General features: G+C 35.2%; 2 protein-coding genes across 26 annotated transcripts in view; one reads left to right on the top strand and one right to left on the bottom strand.

Annotated features, from left to right (window-relative positions):
- The window catches only part of supt20 (SPT20 homolog, SAGA complex component), a 40,927-nt gene extending 32,657 nt beyond the window's left edge, over positions 1-8,270 (top strand). For all 25 annotated transcript variants that reach the window (XM_073915060.1, XM_073915057.1, XM_073915046.1 and 22 more), the window contains one exon: positions 7,435-8,270. In XM_073915060.1, coding sequence (XP_073771161.1) covers positions 7,435-7,544 — 110 coding nt within the window. In that variant the 3' untranslated portion in view covers positions 7,545-8,270. The remainder of the gene's footprint in view (positions 1-7,434) is intronic.
- Positions 8,176-12,936, bottom strand: part of exosc8 (exosome component 8) — an 8,715-nt gene continuing 3,954 nt past the window's right edge. Inside the window, 4 exon segments of the mRNA NM_001002865.1 lie at positions 8,176-8,405; positions 9,825-9,931; positions 10,468-10,588; positions 10,660-10,756. Coding sequence (NP_001002865.1) covers positions 8,287-8,405; positions 9,825-9,931; positions 10,468-10,588; positions 10,660-10,756 — 444 coding nt within the window. The 3' untranslated portion in view covers positions 8,176-8,286.

The raw sequence follows: 12,936 nt of genomic DNA, 5'->3' as shown, positions 1-12,936 counted from the left end.
ATATCTTGCAAATAGTTAAACCAATATCTTGAGTCAGTTAGACCGATATCTTGCAATTAGTTAAACCGATATCTTGAGTCAGTTAGACCCATATCTTGCAATTAGTTAAACCGATATCTTGAGTCAGTTAGACCCATATCTTGCAATTAGTTAAACCGATATCTTGAGTCAGTTAGACCCATATCTTGCAATTAGTTAAACCGATATCTTGCAATTAGTTAAACCAATATTTAAGTAAGTTAGACTGATATCTTGAGTAAGTTAGACCGATATCTTGAGTTAGTAAGATGATATGTTGAGTAAGTTAGACTGATATCTTGAAGCCGATAAATTATGTATTTTTCACTGGTTGAATTACTTCAATTGCTTGCTGACTGCCTCTATTATTTTACTGATGTTTAGATTTTGATTCATTTACAGTGACTTGTTTGCTTTATTTATGCATTTTTGCAGGTCAGACGATTGATTTTATTTATATGAACAAAAGTTTTCCATTAAAAAGAATGATTGATTAATAAAGTTCAGAGATCAATCCAAACTTTTCTAAAGTTTGGGTTTAAAAAATAAAATCAGTTGTTCTCTGTTTGTTGGCCTTTTATGCAATCTTGAAGAAAAACTTTTATTTATATAAATCGGCTAAGATATCAGTCTTCAAATCTAAACAGACAAAATGACCAAATTGTAATGTAATGTGCATTCGTATAGTGCATTTATTGTGTATGGCCATACACCTGAAGCGCAACAGTTATCAGTTATTGGTATCGGTCGGAAATTCCATGTTCAATCCCTATCTGCTGGATACATTTTTTGGGGCTTTTCTTTCAAAATTACCAAATTGTAACGTGTATTTATATAGCACATTTATTGTGTATGGCCATAGACTCGAAGCTCAACATTTATCGGTTATTGTTATCGGTTTCGGTCAAAAATTTCATATCAGTGCATACCTATCTGCAGGTCCAACTTTATTTTCATTTCTTTTAAAAGGACCAAATTGTAATGCACAATACAAATTCATTATACATTGAAATAAAAGCCAAGGAACATATCATTTCTCTGTACAATTTCTTGAATTCTAGAAGAATAAAATGATCAATTTCTTTTTAAAAATTAATCTTATCTAAATGATCAAACAGTACTGTCTACAAAATAATGGCATCAAAGGTCTGGTGAAACCCGGTGTGGGTCAGTCTGTAATATATGATGTCTATGCTTTCAGTCTTTAGATGAAATCGCTCATCACATCAGTAGTTTCTCTCCTGCCTCTTCTGACCGATGTGTAAACGCTTAACGATTCTTCTCTTGCCATGTTTGAGTTTCATTCTTCTGTCTAAGCTTTTACCAATACTATTTGCATAAAATGTCACGCTTGTGCCATCGTCATATCTCTTAACAGCTTATTGAAAAGCATGTTTTGGTAGCAGATAACAAAATATTTAAAACAAAACTCCAGGAAGTCTTAATATCATTTGGTTCATTTGTAAGCATGACACATTTGTGCTATTTCCCACATCATCACATTGATTAACTGAACACGCATGTCATGCATCTGATCCCATTAGCTCAAAGTATACTTTAGTTTTTACATGTATGGTAGGCTATGTGTACAAATAACGGCATTAGCACTGTACATTCACAGCCTGTTTTTTTAATTTATTTTTTTAATATGAAATATCATCGGAAGAAAAAGACTTTAAGACTTTAAATGAAATGCGTGAAATTTGATCTGAACGCATCAAGCATAGCAGCAAATGAAATCTGAGCATTTGAGGAAATACTTGTATACAGTTGAAGATCTACCTTCCTGTGAAATTTCAATTCTTTTTTTTTCAAAATATTTCCCAAGTGCTGTTTAATAGAGGGATTTTTTTTCAAGACATTTTTAACCATAATAGTTAAACTAATTTCTAATAACTAATTTCTTTAGGCTTGTAGTTTTTAAACATTTTAATAAACATTTGTTTTATTCCAGACAAACTAAAACAAATGAGACTCTATTCAGAAGAAAAGTCTAATAATAACTCCTCTGTTAAACATAATTAGGGAAATATTTGAAAAAGAGTAAAAAAAAAAAATGTACAGAAGGGCTAATCATTCTGTCTTCAACTGTATGAGATACGTTGGTACGTCGGGAAACGTATAAAAGCATTAGATGTCAAGAAAATATTATCAGGCATGTATGGAAGCATCAAACATTATACAGGGTATACACAGGGATCAGAAAGTGACATCCTATATCTTTTTAGACTCTTTCAATACATTTTAAAACCGTATAGCCATTTTAGGTTTCAACCGGAAACATTGGCAACATTACAGTAACTGTATCTTACAGTATATTTAGTAAATATTGATTGAAATACTGATCAGTTTAAATGAATTCATGAAATGTCAGACTCTCATTTCAAAGACATACTCTCAAAGCCATTGATGCATTGATCTGGATTTTTCATGGCAAACTGCCAAATTTTTAATTTTTTTACTTTTATTTACAACTAAATTGGAGGATTTTAGGAAAGCTGAAACAATAAAAATATAAATAAATAATAAATAAATAAAAATAAAATGAGTATGTAATAAAATAGGGTTCATTTATGTATATATTTAGACTGATTGTCTTTATATTTTCAGCTAATAAAGCATCGTTACGTTTTTAAATGACACAGGTGCACAAATTTGTGAAACATTTACACGATAGATTCCCTATGTAAATTTACCACAAAACGCATTTTAAAATGTCTCCCAAGAAAACCAAAAACCCCAAGAGGACAAAAAACAAAAGATTCAGCGGTAATAAGTGCATGCATGAGGGAATTAAAGGGACAGTTCACACAAAAATGAAAATTCTGCAGTCATTTACTCCCTTTAACCAGGCCTGTTTAACACAGATTAAGATATACTCAAGTATTTTTTGTTCCTACTATGGATGTTATTGGTTGTTATTCTTCAAAATTTTTGTTTTGTTTAAAAAAATCATAAAAGTACCGCTTGAGTGAGTAAACGAAAGTTCCATTTTTGGGTGAACCGTGCCTTTAAAAAAATGTCTGCAACTGTTGTTTAATTGAGGACAACTTTAACTTATCCATCAAAATAAAAGTAAACAAAGGGCTAGTGCGCAAACATTGTGCTTTTATGCTATCAAATTGAGTATACTTTAAAAGACATGTGATTAATATTAAAATGTATAAATTAGAATCTACTATGTAAAAAAGCTGAAGAGTACTTGTAGTTTAACAGCCCAACAGTTCAATTATTCCCCTTTTAGATGCAAGTTGAAGTTGCTGTCTTGCTGACACTAAACAAGAGCATGGCTGTGTGTCCGTACATGCTACAGAAGAACTCCCAAACAACAGCTGCATTGCACTTTTACTAAAGGGATAGTTCACCCGAAAATGAAAATTTCCTTACCATTTACTCACACTCAAGTGATTCTGAACTTTTATCAGTATCTTTCTTCTGTTGAACACAAAACAAGAGATTTTTGGAAAAAAGCAGCCATTGACATTTATAATAGGAACATTCCCCCAACATTCTTCAGAATATCTTGTTTTGTGTTCAAAAGACGAAAAGTGAAGCAGATTTGAAACAAGTGAAGTAAATGATGACAGAGTTTTCATTTTTGGATGAACTGTACCTTTAAACTGCCCTTTTTCCAAGGCTTCTGCTTCATTCTTTCCTGCTCTTCGGTTTGTCATTCACATTTTCCTCCCATTGAATCGTTCATTCCTCCTCTTTCCAGCTTCTGCAAACACTGTTGATTTCTGTGTTGCATTTACTTTCACTGCAGTATTTATGAAGAGAAGTTTTGATTTTAGCAGCTCTGCTTTAGTTCAAACTCTTCCTTTAACTGACCTAGTTCATTATCGGTTAGAGACCTTTCATTTCAGTTTCAGTCTTGTAGTAATATCACCTTTGCTGCTATCTAACACTTAAAGATTTATTTAAATGTACGCTTAACTGACACCCCACTTTTTGAGGTCACACTTGAAAATGGTGCATTATATATGCCAATGATATCTAGTTTGTCAAGATAAGTTCAGCTTTAGATAAAAATGATATTTACGTTTAGTTATTTAGCAGACGCATTCTTTTGATCTATTATTAGGATTTATGATGTGTTATTGTTATGATCATTAATTGAAATGCACTGAAAAATGTGTTTGTGGCACGGTGACCGTTAAGGAGTTGATAATACTGTTAAAGGTAATATTATTTATAATACTATACACTCACCTGCCACTTTATTAGGTACAGGGTTGGACTCCGTTTGCCTTCAGAATTGCCTTAATCCTTCGTGACAGATTCATCAAGGTATTCCTCAGAGATTTTGGTCCATATTGACATGATGCAAATCTCCCGTTCCACCACATCCAAAGGTGCTCTACTTGAGTACAGTGAACTCATCGTCATGTTCAAGAAACCAGTCTGAGATGATTCGCCTTTTATGACATGGCACGTTATCCTGCTGGAAGTAGCCATCAGAGGATGGGTACACTGTGGCCATAGAGGGATGGACATGGTCTGCAGCAATGCTCAGGTAGACTGTGGCGTTGAAACCATGCTCAATTGGTACTAATGGGCCTAAAGTGTGCCAAGAAAATATCCCCCACACCATTACACCACCACCACCAGCCTGAACCGTTGATACAAGGCAGGATGGTCCATGTTTTGTTGTTTTTGACACCTAATTCTGACCCTACCATCCAAATTTCGCAGCAGAAATCGAGACTTATCAGACAAGGCAACGTTTATTGAATCTTCTATTGTCCAGTTTTGGTGAGCCTGTACGAAATATAGCCTCAGTTTCCTGTTCTTAGTTGACAGGAGTGGCTCTCGGTGTGGTCTTCTGCTGCTGTGGCCCATACGCCTCAAGGTTGGATGTGTTGTAACGAGTGGTTATTTGAGTTACTGTTGCCTTTCTATTAGCTCAAGCCAGTCTGGCCATTCTGCTCTGACCTCTGGCATCAACAAGGCATTTGCGTCCACAGAACTGCCACTCACTGGATATATATATATTTTTTTAGACCATTCTCTGTAAGGCCTAGAGATGGCTGTGCTTGAAAATCTCAGTAGATCAGCAGTTTCTGAAATACTCAGACCAACCCGCCTGGCACTAACAACCATGCCACGTTCAAAATCACTTAAATCACCTTTCTTCCCCATTCTGATGCTCGGTTTAAACTGAAGCAGATCGTCTTAACCATGTCTACATGGATAAATGCATTGAGATTGGCTGATTAGAAATTTGCGTTAACAAGCAGTTAATCAAGTGTACCTAATAAAGTGGCCGGTGAGTGTATATTATGTTGTGTTCCCTAAAATCTTTTCGTAAACGAAATATTATAACATTTTAATCATCAGCTCCTTCAAAAAATAAAAATAAAAGAATAAATAAACACAAGCACAATTTACATTAATGTTTAAAAGTTTGCGGTCAATAAGAAGCTTATTGAATTGAAATGTCACATTACAAGTTAATCTAATAAAAAATATATTATCTAAAATATATTGTAGTAAAAGCTAAAACTATACTTATTTTTGTAATACATTGTTAATTCTTGGTACAGAACTTTAGGTAAATTATGAAAATTATTTTGCTCATTGAGATATCTTGGCTGATAATTACAACAAGAATTTAATTAAATATGTTTACTAGATATTTTTAATAAAATGTGATGATTCTTTGAGGGCCAAAAGAACTGCAGTACAATTTCATAGTATAATCGTCTTACTGACTGAACAAACAGTAGTGTATGTCTTGAAATAACTTTTTTTTCACTTTTTCTTTTTGAGCAAGGCTAATTTTTCAAGTCTCCTAGTGTTCATTGGTTGACTTGAACCATTTTTAAATCCATTCAACCGATTGCTTGCTCTTGCGAGGTTAAATTTAGCTTCGTATAATAGATTAAATCTGATTTGACCATTAGCATTCAATTCAGTAAAGGCTTTTGATATATGTCCTATTTATAGCTAGTCTTCATGTAACAAAACCGACAGAAAATAAATAATGACTATTTTCTAGGCTAATGTTACTAGGATTTATACTCTTATTGTAGCGTAACAGCCAAGAAACCCTGCTGCTGCACCAGGAGTGATATTACAACGTGAATGAGAATCAGCTTTTTTCAGAAGGAACCTTGTAAAATAAGCCTTTAATAAAATAAATAAATAAAGAGTTTTCAATTAAGTATTTAATAGCAAATTTTCCTCACATTAAGTCCAGTCATCGTTCAAGTTAGAGCTGCACAATATTGGAAAAATCAGATATTGCCATTTTATTTTTCTGTGATTTAAATATGACCATACAGTTTCACAGGATTGTTTGAATAGCTCTATTTGACAGTTTTCTGGGGAGTTTAAATTGATCCATATACAGAAATTAAATAGTCACAATGCAAAAGATCGGTCCGAAGCTTCAGATAGGTTCAGATCAATTTAATGAATCAAATGGATAAAGCATACAGGGCCCTGGGTGGCAGAGAACAGCCGCACAGGCAGTCTGTGTCAGCTGCGCGCACCAGAAATCAGGTGGAACCGCTACTCTGCACAGAAAAAGTTACACACAGAACACGCAAGAGAGAGGGAACCTGCACCCTGCCATCCGTGCCTAGAAGAAGCAGCGCAGCCTAAAGGAAAGATTTGTAACATTTTGCTGATAACAAGTTCTCCGTATTCAACTTTTCTTATCAGACACACGAAGCCACAGCTGTTCTCAGGCAAGGTTATAAGAGGTTAAGCACATAAGGTTATATGAGGATAAATCAGCATAAGTTCATGCAATTAGTTAAAAACAGAATTAAACTATTAATGCATAGGACAAAGTTAAAATCATCAAATTCCTTCAATTACTTTTGCTTGCTTGCTTCTTGTACAAATATCCAAAAATGCTTAATCAAGTAGTGATTATTGTTTTGTTTTCACCTTCAGAAGAAAGTCAAAATTAAGTTTAGTTTTTTCTTAAAACAAGCTGAAATATCTGCCAATTGGTAAGTAAAATAATCTTGTTTCTGCTTTGAAATGTAGATTAAAGGACTAGAAACAAGAGACAAATTCTATGAAAAAAAATTCCTGTATAAACAAATACAATTAATCTGTGTTACACCCCCAAACTTCATAATTTTTTTGCACTCAAATGTTTTAAACTCTATTGAAATGCTCAGTTACAGGCCTTAAAAACACTCCATCACAGATATTAAACCCCATGCATTCTCTAGCTTTTGGTCAATTATAATTCAAACTCAACATTGCAGAACTTGTAATCTGTCTATTGCTGAAACAATTAATTGTGCAGCCCTAATTTAAGTGCATGATTAGCTTTTATCACTATTTTGCATGATTAAATGGAAGAGTTGCCTCTGAAGCATAGTTGCTGTTGATTGTTGGTATAGTTTAACATGCAAAAAAAATCATTATCTGTTGCTCTTCCTTTTTGCACAGTTGCAATTCTTGCAGCACCAAATGCAACAGCAGCAAATGGGTATGGCAGTGGGGGCGGCGGCACAGGCGGCTCTGCCACGCCCACATTCCGCCAACCAGCCAAAAAGTAAACGGAAGCGCAGCACGCCGCAGCCCCTCTCCAAATCATGACCTCGGCCCCGCCCACAACCCGGACATCAACAAACAGCACTGTGCTCCATCTGCAGCATTTCACAGACTGATTGCAGCTTTTGACCGGACTTTTTATTTTATTTTTTACATTACATCAATAGGAGTGCAGGAATTTCCCGTCTGACCTCCCTCAGGCTAGATGAATAGATGTACTCACAGCGAGGATTTATTTTAGAGCAGGGGGACCTTAAGAGTATTACAGTATTTTAAAAGAAATACAACATTATGAAATGTAGGGTTCTCCACAGCATGCTGTGTTTATTCTCCTTCCAAACGAAAGCCTGTTTGGCTGGACCCTACGCACACTAATAAGGGCCGTGCAGATGTGCCTCAATCACCTGTTGCTCAACTTTACCGTTACGAGGAAAATCTCTCTTCTGCTGGGGGTCGGAGCGATAGAGCGCCTCATCCCAGCATGCAAGTACATGTGCGGTTTTTATACGGCACATTTTAGAAAACTATGGCATTTTGTTATACTGAAAGTGGAGTTGATGATGTATATTCTTATGGAGAAAAAAAAATAAGTCTAAACCATGTGAGTGGACGACATTTCTGAACACTGAGGCAGAATTTTTGTAAATGGTCTTTGTCGGCAGTTTTATTGTGATAAAAAAGAAAGTATATATTGACAGTGAAAATACAACTTTTAGATAAAAAAAACAAAACATTGTGATTCTGTGTTTATTTCATGGTCTTCGTGCTCTCGTGGACTTTGTCCAGCAGTTTTCTGATCTCTTTGTTTCTTGTGATGGCTCTGTTTATGCAGTGTTGTAGCTTCTCGCCGGATAACGATGTCCCACCTGAAGCATACAAACGAAAGTTATTTATAAATTCAAACTAAATTATAGTTTTGGATCCAAAATGGGTCATTTGAATTATTTGTGTGAATGCGATGAAGGCTTAAACTCATGCTGTCAAAAGAATTGTTCACTCAAAAAAAAAAAAAAAAAAACTTTTCTGTGTATAGCGTGTTTGTCTGAAGTATAAAGCTGGATTTATACATTCACTCGGTTCCAAAGCGGGAGCCTCAGCTGACTCTGTGCACATAGATTCTAGTTGTAGAGGCTTTAAATATCGTTGTACTATTATTTGTAAGGGTGCGTTCACACCAGAAGCGGATGAAGCGTTAAGTGATTTACATGTTAAGTCAATACAACAATATAACAGGAGATGACTTTGCTAAATTGTTGCGGCAAAAAATATATAATTTATTATTTTTTATTAATTAATTAAATTTTTCAGTAATTATATATATATATATATATATATATATATATATATATAGAGAGAGAGAGAGAGAGAGAGAATGATTGATTGATTGATTGATTGATTGGGTTGTGGATATATGCAAAACTTTATATACAATAATATTACTTAAAAAGCTTTGAACCACATGTACACAATATATATGGGTCATACTTTACAATAAGGTTTCAATAGTAGGTTTCAGCCGTTAATAATGCATTATTAAAATGAAAAAGTTAAGAACAAACAACTTTATTTCCATTTACAAACATGAACAAATACTGTAATAAATGTTTTGTTCATTGTTTGTTTATTTGTACATTAACTAACATTACCTAACACCAACCTTATTGTATAGATACTTATACATTGTTTTCTTTAAGTTGTTTTGAAGTAACATGTTTAGTTACAAAACAATGCTGTGCACACCAGCAGCCAAAATGAAGTCTTGCGCACTAAAAATAAACTTCCGCCAATGTCGAGATTGTCATATTTGCCATGTGCACCCAAGCAAACTTAACATTACCTAGCATATATACATCAGCCTTAAGCTCCTCGTTGTCAATGCACTTTCACTTGTTTTCAGAGTAATAATGATGTAAGTTTCTTTCACAGGCTGGTCATTTAGCTTCAGAAGACCTTAATGTATTTTGTGTTGCCTGTAATTGACTCTTAATGGCCAGTAGCTTCTGTATTGCATGTTATGAACCACAATTTCAGCTAAAAATCTTCTTTAAAGTTCCTCTGAAGAAAAGAAAAGGCATGTCTTCAAGGTGAGTAAATTAACTGCAAACTATCCCTTTAGCCAAGTATGCTCAAAGGGGAGTAGAAGTATAATGAGAATAATAAAACTGATGGTAAATCCACATTTTAAAGCAGATGTTTTACTTTTCTCTCAGTGATCAAGTCTGTTGCCTTTTCACTTCAGATGAGTTTGCATCCCTGATACTTTAAATAACCTGTATTGTGTTAACCTGGTTTGTGAACTGCACAGAGTCTATCCTCCTCATCCGTCACCACAGTCATTAATGCTGTAGACAAGCTTTCCTCTTCCGCCGTGGGGTCAACTATAATGATGGAGCTGCATAAAGATACAATCAAAAAGGTAATCTGTCACACAATGTCTTTTAAAGGATTTTTAATAGTAATCTGGCCTCCATGCTTTCTTTCTGTGGGTATGTTTACATGACAAAGATGTAAAAAATAAAATAAAATTGCGCCATTTGAAATTTTGGCATACAATTGGAAAGTTCATCAAAATCTTCATTTGAACTGATCAGAATAAATGAAATGTGTAAATTGGCTGTACAGTGCATGCCAGGCCAGTAGATGGCGGGTCAGTTTGCAAAGAAGCATCCGTGCCCACATGCTTCTGTAGTCTGCCATGGTTGTTTTGGTTGTCAAATAATCAAAAATGCATTTAGACTGAACTCAAAATACACGCTTTAGCATTTTTGTAGTATGCAACAACAATACTACAATATTTACAAACTTGTTGCACTTTGAAACCTGTCTTGAAATGTTTCAGGCTTTCAAAAAATTGAAAACTGTGTAAACATACCCTAATCAAACATCAACCTATACTGCATTTGTATAGTAGGGAAGTATGTGAATTACTCATCAAATACTGCAAACGATGAGCCGACTGGGTGCCGGTTGATCTTCAAGCGCCTCTTCTTCTCAATGTCAACTTCTGCTAGATCTGTCTCTTTGTTTATGGTGACTTCAGGGAGTTGTGCTGAGAAATATGATCTTGTTAGTGGTCATAACAGCTGAAGGAACTGTTATTTAGGGAGAAAATGCCCTCACCGGTTTTTAAAGCTGCCAGCAGAACTGTGATGCAGGCGTCAAGTAAGTTCCCATCGTAATCCAAACACATAATATCACAGTACAGCACCCAACAAAGCTGGAAAATAATCAAACGTCAATGAGTCAAATGATGAATAGGGGCTTTTAAAGTGTGAACATTAAGTTTAATACTGTCATTGGCAGTTCTAGCTTAAATGGCACCCTGGGCAAACCACCCCATATACAGCCCCTAGTTTGCTTTCACCAGCTTTTTTTGGTTACACAAAAAGAATACCAAACTTGCATGTGCGAATGTAAATGGCCCCTAACGTCTTTATTCTGGGATTACCACTCTAAATTAATACGCTCGCATAAAGTAAATCGTATCTCAAAGCTTACTGGGCCACAGATTATTTTTACTGGGGAACGTTTTTGTTTTTGTGCATCGTCTCTCCGTGGCGCCCCGAGCAAGATGCCGCCCTGGGCAATCGGCCATAATGCCTATGACTAAATCCACCTCTGAATACAGCTTTAGGTTTTTTGGCATATAATACAATAGCTAGGTTTCTATAACTCTGTGTTCATGTGCTTTTTTTAAAGGTTCACAAAACCCTTGAGTACTTTTGTTGAGATTTTAACAGATTTGTGTGTGTTAGCATCAGTTAAGACAATCTTATGGACCTGTTAGCTTTCATTGTGGGAAAAAATGGATAATTTTGAGCTTTTGTCAGCTAATTTCATCTTCCGGGTTTAAAATTATTTTTGGGGTGGGATAAAAATCGGCGGCGTAGCGCAAAACTGCAAGTGCAAAGATGACGCGTCGGTTTCTCATTATTCATAGCTGAGATTTCTTATCCTATGAGAAGAGCCTGCTTCTTAATTATTCATGAGAGCGCATGCTTTCGAAGGCAAGGCAGACCTGCCAGTGCCAAGCTGTATGACATTGACCCACGGCACACAGTATTTAGCTGTTCTTGAAGGCTCGTATGCTTTTGTTTCCATGATCCACTGGGTTTGTTGCATGTTTTTCCCCGTGATGCTGTCAGCGCCGATACAGCAAAGCTGTTTGTGTGCAGCAAACATTTTTGTCGGCAGAGCAGTCCGAGAATTGTAGAATGGCGGAGGTTGTCTTTTATCAGGAGTTCGTTCACATTTAGACACATCGCCATGCTGCTGTGTTTGCCTAAATCCTCTTGATTACCAACAGGGCTAATGGTTAAAATAGACAGGGCAGAGACCTGATGCACTGAGTCTGCATTCAGACCTATGATTCAGACCCAGGATTGAGGGTCCTTATTAACGGTGTTTATATGAACGCGATTATCTTTATAATAATATAAATTGTGGCTTTCTGTCTATGAAATTACAAATAACAAATGTAGCACGGCATTAAATTACTCAAATCTAATCACTTTTATTATCATTTATTGTCTTTTATTGTCAAGTGATTTGATTTGAGTAATACTGTTTATTTCTTTGCATTTTAACTTTGTAAACTAAAATCATGCGTCTCCTCACGGTTTGTCTCATTTTGTAAGCTAACTGACAACAGTTGTTCGCTCCCCAATAATAATCCCAAATAATTAGCAAATAATTTTTATAATAATAAAAATCCCAATAATTAGCAAAACAGTTATGCTCACGTAAGGTAGTTTTGGACTCGTATGAAAAAGGGTTAATGCGAATAATTGGAGATGATAAACTCTAATGTAGCTAACATTACATACAGCCAATCAGCTTCATTATGCTTGCATTGTTTACTGTTGGTTGCTAGGTTACCAATATTACAGCCAGCCGCTCTAACAACTTGATGGAAACAAGTCGCAATGGAAACCTTGCTACTGTAATCTTTGTTTTTACTAAGCAAAAACTGAAGCCTATCATTTTTTACAATCATTTACACAAGACACTTACCCATTAGCAGTACACCCATTCTCAGAACAATAATCAAAGGACATATTAAAATCATTTTGGGGCTTATCTGTGATTCTTGTCACTTTAAATGTGTTATCCACTAGGCTTTACTCAGCAATGTTCATGTAATTAAAGGGATAGTTCACCCAAATATTTTAATTCCGTCATCAATTACTGACCTTTGTTTCTTTATTCTCTTAAACACAAAAGGAGATTTCACAAAACGTTGGAAACCCCCTTACCATTGACTTCTATTGTATTTGTTATTACTACTATAGAAGTCGATGGTTACAGGTTTCCAGCTTTCTTCAAACAATAGAAAAAAACTCTAGAACCAGGTGAGTAAATCTTCATTTTGGGGTGAACTATTCCTTTAAAACTCCC

Source organism: Danio rerio, chromosome 10 (assembly GCF_049306965.1).
Source record: "Danio rerio strain Tuebingen ecotype United States chromosome 10, GRCz12tu, whole genome shotgun sequence".
NCBI classification, from domain to species: Eukaryota; Metazoa; Chordata; class Actinopteri; order Cypriniformes; family Danionidae; genus Danio; species Danio rerio.
This window is presented reverse-complemented; position numbering and strand designations above follow the sequence as displayed.